This window comes from Myotis brandtii, unplaced genomic scaffold, assembly GCF_000412655.1.
Source record: "Myotis brandtii unplaced genomic scaffold, ASM41265v1 scaffold1270, whole genome shotgun sequence".
In the NCBI taxonomy this organism is placed as follows: Eukaryota; Metazoa; Chordata; class Mammalia; order Chiroptera; family Vespertilionidae; genus Myotis; species Myotis brandtii.
This window is the reverse complement of record NW_005354465.1, coordinates 1,097,629-1,111,377: the sequence shown is the minus strand read 5'-3', so window position 1 is coordinate 1,111,377 and position 13,749 is coordinate 1,097,629. Positions and strand designations below refer to the sequence as shown.

The 13,749-nt window shown below is 40.6% G+C and overlaps 1 protein-coding gene across 3 annotated transcripts in view; it reads right to left on the bottom strand.

Annotated features, from left to right (window-relative positions):
- Positions 1-1,031: 1,031 nt before the first annotated feature.
- APTX (aprataxin) overlaps positions 1,032-13,749 on the bottom strand; it is an 18,199-nt gene continuing 5,481 nt past the window's right edge. For 2 of the 3 annotated variants that reach the window (XM_005859554.2, XM_005859553.2), the window contains exons 2-8: positions 13,019-13,155; positions 11,115-11,161; positions 10,577-10,879; positions 9,889-9,948; positions 8,889-9,115; positions 2,427-2,530; positions 1,037-1,689 (exon numbers count right to left, since the gene is read on the bottom strand). In XM_005859554.2, the coding sequence (XP_005859616.1) occupies positions 1,535-1,689; positions 2,427-2,530; positions 8,889-9,115; positions 9,889-9,948; positions 10,577-10,879; positions 11,115-11,161; positions 13,019-13,151 (1,029 nt within the window). In that variant the 5' untranslated portion in view covers positions 13,152-13,155 and the 3' untranslated portion in view covers positions 1,037-1,534. Of the gene's footprint in view, positions 1,690-2,426; positions 2,531-8,888; positions 9,116-9,888; positions 9,949-10,576; positions 10,880-11,114; positions 11,162-13,018; positions 13,156-13,749 lie in introns of all 3 variants that reach the window. The other variant, XM_014534254.1, reaches the window with a different exon arrangement.

Here is a 13,749-nt window from a genome sequence, read left to right as displayed (position 1 = left end):
CTTGTGAATCTTTGTTCTCAGTGATGAATTTTGTTAAGTCTCGTAATAGGAGTAGCCTGACAGATGAAAGTAGTACCTCGTGCATATCTCTGAAGGTCACAAAATATAAACCTGATGTAAAACCTCTGTCATCAGTGATGCAGCAGCAAAAGTCCCACTGATAATATCAAACGGAGTCATAAAGTTTGCTGTCAGACTATCAGTGTACATGTATAAATTAAAAAATAAATGTATTTTTCATCATCATATACTGTGTTTTTGTCGCTCGAATGAATTTTATTATTTCTTCAAGGTTCTTCACTTACATACACCTTAAGAGATATCAAGTAGGTGTAACATGCTCTCAAAAAATTAGGGTTGGCACGCAGAAGCATTTTGAGTCAGATTTTGCTGGTTTTGGCACGCACTCACAAAAAGGTTGCCCACCCCTGTTCTAAGGGGAAAATGACACTATGGGGTTCTATGCAACTTTTTCATTAAACAACTATCTTTTCATGTATCAGAAATTACTTTGTGACTGTTAGCTAAACTGTTAGTTTCAACTACCTAGGAGAGATGCCTCAAACAAATGAACTTTATTTTCAAACAGATTCAAGCAGGCCAGCAAGAAGACTTGCTCACTGAACTGTGATGAACATATGGCTGAGTATTTCCTCACCATCCAGGAGCACCTGATACTAGAAGAAAGCCCCATCCCTCCACCCACTCACCTAGCCTGTTTGCTCAGAGTGAAGGAGAACTTAGGAGATAGACTTCCTGAGAAGGCAGTATTTGGGTGGTTTGGGATAGAAAAATATGAAAGGGACAGAAGAATCTAAGCCTCTCCATGAAGAAGGGAAAGAGAAAGAATATTACAGAACAGATTAAGATCAGAGAACAAATACAGCATAGGAAATATAATCAGTAATATTTAATAACTGATGGTGCCAGCTGAGTACTGGAAATATCAGGGGGAACACTGTAAAGTATATGATTGTCTAACCACTATGCTGTATGCCTGAAAGTAATACAAAATAATATTGGAAGTAAACTGCAATTGAAAAAAAATTTTTAATTAAAAAAGATCAGAGAACTAGACCAATCAATGCCTTCAGGATATACAAGAGACCCCTCCAGCTGGTCTGAAGAAAGGGCACCTCGTGCCTCCGGGAGGGAGGATAAGTATAAGGAACAGAAACATACTGGTATTATCTACCCTCTACTTCCATATCCTGCATTAGATCAATCTGAACATGGCTTTGCTCCCATTAGAGCTGATGTGGGTCCTGGAGATAGTGGTCAGGCCTATCCCGGCCACCCTCGCCCAACCAGAGAACACATCCATGACAAACCCAAATTCTTAATTCCTGACCTATTTTGAGTCACCCCACATTTTGTCACTCAAGAATAGAACAAAATTTGTTTAAAAAAAAAAAAAAAGCCTGTATTTTTAATTTAAGAAATAAGTAAAAGTTCACAGGCAATCCAGAACAGGTGCCAGGAGTCTGCTCTAAACAATCACCATACTTGCTGCAGAAGTTCAGGTTCCACACAATCACTTGGGCCAGTGCTTCCTGAGATGCTCTTTCAGCTGAGGAATGGAAGGCAGCAGCTGCTGGCACTCATGACAACGCAGGGGCAGCTTCAAGAGCTCTGGCATACCATCTCGGACAGTCACTCTGCCAGCCTCTTGTATCATCTTGATCACAGCTGCAAGCAAGGAAAAAAAGTTCAGAGCCCAGATACTCTGGAAAGCCAATACAAAGAAAAAAAAAATGTGACCCCAAATAAATATATGCCAGGTATCCTGTAAATTTGAGGTTAGACTCATTGCTGGGGAAAGGGGCTTGATCAAATTCTCAATCTGAGCAACCTATTTTGGATATTACATTCCGTTGAGATACATTCTAAGCAATCCCTGTTACTATGTCAGAGCCTTATACAGTGCTTACCACTGATTGACCCTTGGTCGATGGCAGCTGTCACTGTTAATCCCCCAGCATACTGAAGTTCCACAGAATATACACTGGGAAATGTTCCTCTGCACACACGCCCTTCCCCTGTTAATTAACCACTCCTAACACAAGGTAGACCCATGTTCCTGCTCAGCTGATGGCAGAAGAGACATAGAACTGCTCAGAGCTTTCATATCTGTGATCTCCAATAATTCTCAGAACAATTTTAAGTACCCTGGTATTATAATAAAACACCTTTCTGACCCCGATATAACAGCTTTCTAGGTCCCCAAAGATGGCTGCTCACAGCAAAGTGACAATCCCACTACAATTAAAATAATCCAGTTTCTTTTAGTGAGGCCCTCTTTATAGGGAATATAAAGTTAAATAGGGGTTTTTGAGACCAGATTGTTATTTAGGGAAATAACTGAGTCAAGTATAAGAATAGCTGAGAAAATGAAACAATTGTGAAAACCAAAGAATACTGTTTACCTTGAGATTCTAGGAAGTATTCTGTATTAAAAGAATTCCAATGTTTTTTGTTTTTAAGGCACGGAGAATCAAAATCCTGGCTGATCACATGAAGGTGTACATGGCTAGTTGAGAGAGGGGGAGGGAAATAGACGATTAAATCCATGAAAGACTATGGTTAAATTAAAAGGACAAACAGTAAAAGTATGGGTATGTAAAATATTGACTGTTTCCATTTAATTCAATTCATTCATTCACTTAAGAATATTTAATGCTCATTATCTACCTACTAGGGCCACACACTGTTCTAGCACTGGGAATTTAGCAGTGAACAAAATGGGGAAGACCTCTCTCCTTACAGAAATTATATTATCATGAGGGGAGACAAATAAAGTATAAGTAAACCAATAAACAAGAAGATTCAAATAACATTGCTTAGAAAATAATAAAACAGAGAAATGTGATAGAGAGTGCCAAGGGGGTAGAGGTTGCCTCTTTAACTAGCTTAGGGTGTTCAGGGAAGGTCTCTCCCAGGCAGTGATTGAGCTGAGAAAGCAGTCAGGCAAGCAAAGAATTTTGGGGGAAAGAGTATTTCAGAGAGTGGGGAGGCTAAGTGCAAAAGGCCCTGAGATGAGAAAGAGCTTAGTACAACCAAGGAACAGAAAGGTAATATGGCCAGGCCCTAACTGGTTTGGCTCAATGTATAGAGCGTCGGCCTGGGGACTCAAGGGTCCCAGGTTCGAGTCCGGTCAAGGGCATGTACCTTGGTTGCAGGCACATACCCAGTAGGGAGTGTGCAGGAGGCAGCTGATCGATGTTTCTCTATCATCGATGTTTCTAACTCTCTATCCCTTTCCCTTCCTCTCTGTAAGAAATCAATAAAATATATTTTTTAAAAAAAAGGTAATATGGCCAGAATGACTGGAGCCTTGGAGCAGAGATTAGGTAGGAGCCAGATCATAAGGGTCTTATAGGTCAGCAAGGGGTTTGCACTATATTCTGATTATATTGGGGAGCCATTAAGGATTTTAAGCAGAGGAGTGCTACTATCTGAGTTATACTTTTTAAAGATGATTCTTGCTGCTGGGAGAAAGGACTATGAAGTGGGTATGGATGGATACAGAGAGACCTAGCAGTCCAAGTCAGAAATAATCATGTCTTAGACTAGAGCTATAATAGTGGAGATGACAAGAAGCAATTCAATTATTAAAATATTTTAGAACAGGACTTATTAATGGATTGGATGTGGGTTTGGGGAGGTGCCACCTACTGAGATAGAGAAGCTTATGGGGAAAGCAGATTTGAGAACGAAATCAAGAGTTTGCTGTTCAACTTGTTAAACCAGGTAGGATGCCTTTTTGTATAGCATTGACTTTTAGACTCAATAACACTTCACATTCCCCCAATAAATAATCAAAACCAACCAGTAGCCCGGCCAGTGTGGCTCAGTGGTTGAACATAGACCTATGAACCAAGAGATCATGGTTCGATTCCAAGGCACATGCCTGGGTTGTGGGCTCAATCCTAGTAGGGAGCATGCAGGAGGCAGCCAATCAATGATTCTCTCTCATCATTGATGTTTCTATCTCTCTCCCTCTCACTTCCTCTCTGAAGTCAATAAAAATATTAAAAAACAAAACAAAAACCAGTATGTGAGGAATCCAAAATGGAATATAAGCAGTAACAAACCTAACTATAAATAAAAGACCTTCTAAAGGGGGTCAGGAAGAAAATAACTAACCTAATTAACTTTGGAAAGCAATATTTTCACTGGATAGTAGAAAAAGAAAAAGAACTGTATACAGCCCTAACCGGTTTGGCTCAGTGGATAGAGCGTTGGCCTGCGACTGAAGGGTCCCAGGTTCAATTCCAGTCAAGGGCATGTACCTTGGTTGCGGGCACATCCCCAGTAGGGGGTGTGCAGGAGGCAGCTGATCAATGTTTCTCTCTCATCGATGTTTCTAACTCTCTATCCCTTTCCCTTCCTCTCTGTAAAAAATCAATAAAATATATTTTTAAAAAAACAAACAAACTGTATACAGCCCTGGACAGGTAGCTCAGTTGGTTAGAGTGTCATCCTGATACACCAAGGTTGCAGGTTCGATCCCCAGTGAGAACACATACAAAAATCGACCAATGAAAGCATAAATAAGTGAAACAACAAATCAATGTTTCTTTCTTTCTCTCTCCCCCACTTCCCTTCTCTAAAATCAATTTTTTAAATAAGAACTGTATACAAATACTGTGCTATTGTGAGTAAAAGTATTTCTCACAGGGGTATGGAATAGCAATTCTGTAACTATTTTATATGTACAAAGTTGACCCTTAAACAGTACAGAGGTTAGAGGTGCTGAGCTCCATGCAGTTGAAAATCTGTAACTTTTTTTTTTTTAACTGATTTCAGAGAGGAAGGGAGAGGGAAAAATAGATAGAAATATCAATGATGAGAGAGAATCACTGATCACTCGATCCCACTGGGGATCGAGCCCACAACCGGGGCATGTGTCCTGAGTGGGAATCAAACCTTGACCTCCTGGTTCATAAGTCGATGCTCAACCACTGAGGTACACCAGCTGGGCAAAAATGTTCAACTTCTGACTCCCCAAAAGAGTAACTACTACTAGCCTACTGCTAAACAGAAGACTCACCAATAACATAGTCAATTGACATATATTTTGTATGCTATATGTATTATATACAGTATTCTTACAATGAAGTCAGCTAGAAAAATGTTAAGAAAATCATAAGAAAAATAGGTTTACAGTACTGCACGTATTTATTTTTTAGAAATACGCATATAAGTGGACCAGCACAATTCAAACCCGTGTTGTTCAAGGGTCAACTGTACTAGGATTGAACAAATAAGTAAATTTAGTGTAGCTAATGAGAGCCAAATTTCTCACTGTTGGAGAAAGAAGTTACAATAATGGAAATAAGAATGAACCTTGTGGGGTTGGACTGGAATGAGAGGTATCACTATGAATTATGGTTTTCATATACACATACAGGTAAATAAAGAGAGAGGTATGTGTTACCAGTGCAGGTTAGGATTCATGCATTTATTTCCTAGCTCTATCTACTGAGAAGATCTAGGAGCAAAAACACCCTAAGATCAACATCACAGAAACCTAGTACCCAAGTCTTGGTTTATAAATATCCAATAAAAGGAACAAGGGCTCTTGGCAGAAGTGGCTCATTCCAGGGCTATAATGAGCCTGGAACATCTTATTCCAGAAAATAAGTGCTCAAAACATGTTGGAGGTATGTCAAAGTGCTACAGGGGCCAGCCAAAAGGAGCGTCCAATGATCAAAGCTGGAATGACTTGAGCAACAAAATAAATAATGATAGACTGAGTTAAAACTTATAGAATAAAATAAATATCCATGAATCTGTACTGATAATTGAATAAATATATAATTGGGGCAGGGATTGTGGGGGCGCTCTTCCACATGGAAGAAATCTAATTAATAAATTAGAAGGGCCCTAGCCGGTTGCTTAGTTGTTAGAGTGCCAGTCCTTGGACTGAAGGGTCTCGTGTTTGATTCCAGTCAAGGGCAGTACCTCAGTTGCAGGCTCCATCCCCGGCCCTGGTCAGGGCGCATGTGGGAGGCAACCAATCGATGTGTCTCTCTCACATAGATGTTTCTCTCTCTGTGTCTCTCCCCCTCTCTTCCACTCTCTTTAAAAATCAATAGAAAAATATTCTTGGGTGAGTATTAATAAAACACAAAAAATAAATTAGAAGGAATGAGGGAAACATAAAGTCACCATTAGGTAAACACCATAGTAATAACTATTGCAGGCCAGATCCACCAATAGAGACGCTAAAAGTACTAGGCAAAAGTTTGAACAGAAATAGGATAGTAGCATAGTCTCAAAATATTCAATAGTAACTTTGAGTAGAGAAACCTGGCAGACACAACCTTAACAAAGTGATCAAGGTTAACATCATGAGTAGTAAATCATCTTGACATCATGCACTCCTTGATATGAGGCACTGAAATGGACACATCACTTCTGTGGCATGTTGGCAAAAAAAGAAAAAAGGATAATCTCAATCTAATTATGAAAAATCATCAGACAAACCCAAACTGAGAGATATCCTATAAGATAACTAGCCAGTACTCATCAAAAGTGTCAAGGTCATGAAAACCAGAAAAGGCCATAACCGGTTTGGCTCAGTGGATAGAGCGTCGGCCTGCGGACTCAAGGATCCCAGAGTCGATTCTGGTCAAGGGCATGTACCTTGGTTGCGGGCACATCCCCAGTAGGGAGTGTGCAGGAGGCAGCTGATCGATGTCTCTCTCTCTCATCTATGTTTCTAACTCTCTATTCCTCTCCCTTCCTCTCTAAAAAAATCAATAAAATATATTAAAAAAAGAAAACCAGAAAAGGAAGAGGAAGTATCACAGATTAGGGGAGACTAAGGAGAGATAATAAATTCAATTGCAGGATCTTGGATCAAATCCTGGAGCAGAAAAGGATTTAAGAAAAATGGGTGAAATTCAAATAAGGTCTACAGTTTAATTAGTGGTGATGTTATGAAAGATTTTTGTCCTGCTTCACACTTTCTTTTTTTATATTTTCTAAATTTAAAATATATTACTTTTACAATAGACAAAATTATTGTTACCTTTTCCTTTCTATAAACTTTATTCAAAATTATGTCATAAAGAGTGGTCATAAAAGGATATGTAAGTGGCAACTTTACTTACTGCTCACTTTGTTTCCCACCCACACCTGCCACAGCTCTTGCTTTTAGAATTCTCCTTAGCACAACAGTATTCATTATATGAAAAAGGCACGGACACCATGGTTACTATGTGAAAAGGGCTCTTTAATCATTAGCTGTTAGTAATAGGCTCTGAAGCATTAGGGAAATAGGACTATGGGTGACATGCAAGAATCTCAAAATCATTATGCTGACCAAAGAAAGCCAGAATGAAAAAGAATACACATTACATGGTTCCATTTACATGAGAACAGACAAAACCAATTATGCTGAAAGAAATTATAACAATGCTTGCGGAGGATTAACTGGAAAGAGCACAAAGGTGCTTCCTGGGATGAGATGATAGAAATGTTCTGTATCTTGATCAGAGTGATAGTTGCATGGCATGTACATCTGTCAAAACTGATCAAACTATAAATCTTATTATGCATTTTATTCTAGATACATTATGCGTCCTTTTAAAAGAAAGAGTATTGATGGGGAGAAATATGTGGCACAAAAATTTCATTAGGTTAAAGTAGCCAGTAATCTAAGTCATAATTACTCATCCAAAAAAAAAAACACGTGAAAAATAATGGGTGTTTATTAAAAATAGCCTTAAGATATTCTGATACAGCCCTAGCCAGCTTGGCTCAGTGGATAGAGGGTCGGCCTGAGGACTCAAGGGTCCCAGGTTCGATTCCGGTTGAGGGCATGTACCTTGGTTGCGGGCACATACCAGTAGGGAGTGTGCAGGAGGCAGCTGATCGGTGTTTCTTTCTCATCGTTGTTTCTAACTCTCTATCCCTCTCCCTTCTTCTCTGTAAAAAAATCAATAAAATATATTTTTTTAAAAAAGATTCTGATACATGGTACAACACGGATGAACTTTGAAGAATTACCTTAAGTGAAATAAGCCAGTCACAAAAAGACAGATCCTATATAATTCCACTTATATGAGGTACCTAAAGTAGTTAAATTCATAGAGACAGAAAGTAAATGGTGATTTTGAGGGGTTGAGAGAGGAAGGAAGATGGTAGTGTGGGAAGAAAGTTCTAGAAATAGATAGTGGTGATGGTTGCACAATGTAAATGTACTTAATGCCATTAAACTGGACACTTGAAAATGGTTAAAGTGGTAAATTTTATGCTATATATATTTTATTACACAAAAAAAAGCAAAAAAATAAAATAAAATAACTCAAAAAACCCAAGATAAAACTCTGAAATCCATTACTCTGCTTATCTCGTTTAGGTGTAAAGACCTGTGGAGCACTGCCTTGGATGCATTCTTTGAAAAGAATCAACCATTCCTTTCTCAATCCTTCTGGGTATGAGCCAAAAGAAAACCGGCTCCGCACTTTTCTCTCATTTTATCTTACATCTTAGATCTACTAAGCTGTTAGGACAGAAGTCAGTGATGTTTGTGTCCTTCAGAGCAATGGTCCTTAATCACTTAGGAGTTTCTGAACAGTCACTGACTACAATTCTTTAATTCTTCATCCCGGTGTAATAAAGCTACTTCGTCTAGTTCATAAATTAGGTCCTCAGAGGTTTACCTTTGAGAGGAACAAAAAAAGTATGTAATTGAATTACAAGCAGAAGTAGGAACTCAAGGCTTACAGAAAAGTCAGACAGAACAGAAGTTTCAGCTCACCTGCCTTGGAAACCCCCCTGGGCCTTGCAGCTATCAGCACACTCAGCAGACCCAGGCTGCATCCATCTCCACCTACACATAATCAGAATGCACCAGCACTCCCCACAGGGCTTACCTCATGCTGGGAATGGCGTGGTAGCCCAATCGGAAGCGGAGTTTGCTGGGCCCAGCAGCATCTGCAATCACCTTTTCCCCCACAGCATGCATATGTTTGAGGAGCTCAAGATGTTCCCTGGTCACAGCCTTCAGACTGGAAATTGAGGCCCATGGTAAGACCAGCCAGTGGTGACGAGCCTTGGGGTATTTATCCTTAATCACCACCACCTGCTCATCTTTGTAAACCTAGAAGAGGGGCAAAGGAGAAGGAAACAGACATTTCTATGCATCTTCTGTGCCAGGTGCTATTATATTCATTAACTCACTTAATCCCACTACAATCTTCTGTAAAAGTTTTTAGTATCCCAATTTTGACAGATGAAAGCACAGAGACTCAGATAAGCTGAGTGTCTTATGCAAAGTCACAGTTACAAAGTAGGAACTCTAGGATTTCGACCCAACTTCAGTCTGTGTTTTAATTACCACACTACACAGAAGATGCACAGTATGAAGTACAGTAGTTGCTAAGGATCTGATGTGAGGTCCATCCAGGCATCAATTAAATGCTCCCTTCTCCACTCTACCACAGCAGACCATATGACATCTGCCCGTGTGTTCCAAGACGCCCTATCAGATCTGGCCCCTTGTCATCCCAGTAGATAATTTAAGAACTCAAAGACCCCTCCTAGGGTGATACTGGACTATTAATCCCAGGATAAGCCAGTAAACACAGTCATTATTATCTGATGCTCCCTTGAAAGGGACCACAGTAAGGTTAACTCAACTTCCCTTAATAGTATGCAGAAGTTTAAGAGGAACAAGGCAGAGGGGATATTCATTTGAAGAACTTAGTTTCTCTCCAAAGAATTTCAGGTGCTAACTTATTGGCAATGGGAAAAGCTACATGTTCTCACAAATAGCCCAATAAAACAAATCTCATTTGAAACACTGATCGCCTTTGATTTCATTTATAGTTATAAACTCTGCCGATTATTTCAATGCCAAAATTTTATTCTGACCTGCATTTTGGGATCCTGCATAGAAATCTTCAAGCCTTGACTCCAGTGGCCCAATGATTCCTAAAACAATAAAGAGCAATGAAAATCTCAAATGCCAATAATTAAATTTGGCATTAGTTAACACTGAATGTCAGCAAAATCCAACCAAACTTGGAAATACAGTTAATTTTTAAGAATTAAACTATATCCCCTTTATATCAATCTTTTGCCTTTGTAATCATAAGCCATCCCCATTTTCTCCCTATATCCAGAGCTACATGTCTAGACAGAGGCTGGAAATGCCAGAGTATGAACCACATCTTCTTTGTCCTCTCCCACTCCATCTAAACCTGACTAGGTCTCCACTTTGACATCAGGATGTGAATCACATGATCTATGAAAAGTGTTCCAATGCTAACCTTCTAGAAATACAAATGACTGACACACATTTTAGTAGCTCAGTGTTAAGTATATTCCGTTATCGCCCTACCTTCAAGTGGCTTACCTCAGGAATGCAAGAGAAAAGCACATAAAGGGACATTCACCCAAGTGACTGGTGACACAAACAAGTGACTCTTTCATCTTGGTTAATAACCCCTATCATGGTTAATAACCCCTCACGTGTGCCTGGCTTTAGAGTGTACACAACATTTAAGCCGTCATTATATCATTTAATCTCCACATCATCTATCAAGCAAAATACCCTCACCTTTTTGGTAGACTCATCTGTCCCCTTGTTTGGGGGCACAAAGCGTTGGCTAGGGTCACTCCCAGGTACCAGTCCTGTACTGAGCTCAGCTTCCTGGGCAGCATCCCTTTCTAAGGAATCGCTGTTGCCTGACCTCTTTCTCTTCCTGTGTGTTTCCAGGCCAGGGCTCTTTGCCTCTTCCTCAAACTCTACAATATATGGATAAAGTTCATTCACAATGTGGAGAACCTGGCCAGGCTGCAGCTTCACCTCTTGGTCCTTCCCAATTATGACTGAGTCAATGCTGCTGGGATTGACCCCTACCTATGAAATAATCAGAAGGTAATTACAAAAAAGCAACAATCCCATCACTAATATAGTCACTGTTATGTTAACCACTTACTATGTGCCAGGAACTATGCTTAATGTTCACTTATATTACTCCATCACTTCCACACATGACAGAGAAGACTTACTGGCTGGCACTGACACTCTAAAGTCAACAGCATAAGAAAATCGTCAAGTATAAAATGGAAATTCAAGTCACAAACAGACATACCTGCTTTACCTTGACATATCCTTTGTTACACTCTGCTTTCAACTGCACTGAAAGAGATTGAAAAAAGTCAAACCCAAATGCCATGAAGAACCAGGCACTTGCTCCTATTCTCTCTACAGGACAATGAAGCCTCATGAAGGCAACTTGACATGGGTTTCCTCAAAGGCCTATGAGCAAAACTGCCCATTATACAGGTGACTGGGGCTCCAAATCCTTCCATAAAATGTCCAACAGGTCATCATAAATTAAAATTTGATTTTCTTCACTCAGAGAATATTAGGGTGATGGGACTATCTGTTTATTCTCTGATATTTGTGGAATCAAACACTTAAAAATAAAAGAAGTCCAACAGTGTACATACTCCCTTAGCTACTGCTAATATCCCTAAGAGGCAGCTTCACTGCGTCCCCACAAGTCTCCCTATTCCAGAGCCCTTGGCCCACCTGGGATCACAGACTCTGCAATCAGGGAAGGGGACCCACTTCTCTTACAAGCTCTTCACTCAAGATTAAATCAGGCTCCCGCTATTACATAAAACTATCAGATGCCTTTACCAGAGAAAGGGGCAAATGATACATTCCTGAAAAACAGAAGTTCAGCTGGCCTTGGGTAGGAGTGGAGAGAATAGTCTAGAACAGCAGTTCTCAACCTGTGGGTTGCGACCCCTTTGGCGGTCGAACGACCCTTTCACAGGGGTCGCCTAAGACCATCCTGCATGTCAGATATTTACATTACGATTCATAACAGTAGCAACATTACAGTTATGAAGTAGCAACGAAAATACTTTTATGGTTGGGTCACAACATGAGAAACTGTATTTAAAGGGCCAGAGGTTGAGAACCACTGGTCTAGAAAGAGGAACAGTCAGAACAATCTGAGCATGTGTGGGAAGAAGTAACATTTATCACTCATGCTCAGGTAAGTGAGACAGGGAACAAAGAGGAGAGACACCACAGCTGCTCTCCAGAGAGGACAGGCAGAAGACAGGCGGACACACACCTATTGTGACCAGGGGGACAGAGAGTGAGAAGTAGCGTCTGCTTCTGTATCTTGGGCCTAGCCAGGTCAAGCATGATTTTTTTTCACCCATTTAGATTAACTCATGTGGCAAAACCAATAATCAGTGCTGCAACTCCAAGCCTCGGGAAACCCTGCTATGTGGAACGTACTGCATTGGGAGGCCTGGTAGCAATGAGCATGTCCAGAAGTTTACAGGCAAAAAAATGAGGTATATGGTAAGGCTTTTTCCTAAGGACTTTCATTTCATTAAATCCCAGGGATGATACTTCAAGAGCTAGATACTATCATTTTATAAAGATACCACCCTCTGGGAAAGACAGAGGTGGGGAGGTAGATGGGGGAGATTAACTGGGAAACTTATACGCATATATGCATAACCCATGGACACAGACAATGGTGTGGTGAATGCCTGGGAAGGGTGGGTGCTGGGTAGAGGGGGTCAGTGAGGAAAAAAACAAAGGGGACATCTGTAATACTTTCAACAATAAAGATAAATTTTTAAAATAAATTTAAAAAGCACCCTCTGTATGAGGCAATATGTAAAGGATGGAACCATCCCATCACTTCTCAGACACAGTTTCAGCCTGGAGATCCTAGAATTCAACTGTCTCACTCCCAACTCGGACCCTTCCTAGACAAAGCAGGGTACAGAACTCCACCACCGATAGTAACAGGAAGGACCCGTCTGTTCCCAACACTGAATAGTTACTGCTTTCGGAGGGTGGAATCAGGAGTGAATAGGGCCTGGTGTTGGCTAAAAGAGCCCTGTTCCTGAGTTTTGTTTATGGCAGACCAAAGGTTTTCCATCATGACCACCCAGAAAATGCGCACCTTTGGTTATCACTACTCTAAGGCTCTCCACATTCTTGTGACCAGTTAGTTACCTTGCTGTCGAGAACATTTCTTATCAGTGATCTTGGTCTCTGGGCCACGCCCAACCACCACTGCTTCCAAATGTGGAAGTTTGATTCGCTGGTGCCGATTGTCCTGTCTCACCAACCAGCACACCCGCATCATTACTCTGAGAGATAAAACAGAAGAGAATCATGGAAAAACTAGCACAAGTCCTCCAGGGCCACACCCCGGATACCACACATACCATATATCATCTGTTCATCTTGAGGCGAGTGACTTCACCTCCCTAGTCTCAATTTCCTCACATGTAAAATGTGATAATGACAGGATTCATAAGGCTGTTGTGAGAATTAACTAAGAAAATGTGGGTAAAGTATTCACCTCTGTGCCTGAATCATGCCAAGCAATCAAATATTTGTTATATTTATTGATATACTTTATGTGCTGGGCATTAGGCGACAGGTTGAGGATCAAAGAATGATTAAACATTGTCCCTATTCTTCTGGGGCCTGGAGTACAGTGGGACAGATAGACTCATATACCATTTATTAAAATATAATGTGATAAGCATTGTAAGAGGGAAGTAACCAAATACGGCATTAGCTCAGGCAAAGGAATGACTGACTCTTGCAGAGAGTATCAAAAAAGACTTTATGGCCAAAGCCGGTTTGGCTCAGTGGATGGAGCGTCGGCCTGCGGACTGAGGGGTCCCAGGTTCGATTCCGGTCAAGGGCATGTGCCTGGGTTGCGGGCACATCCC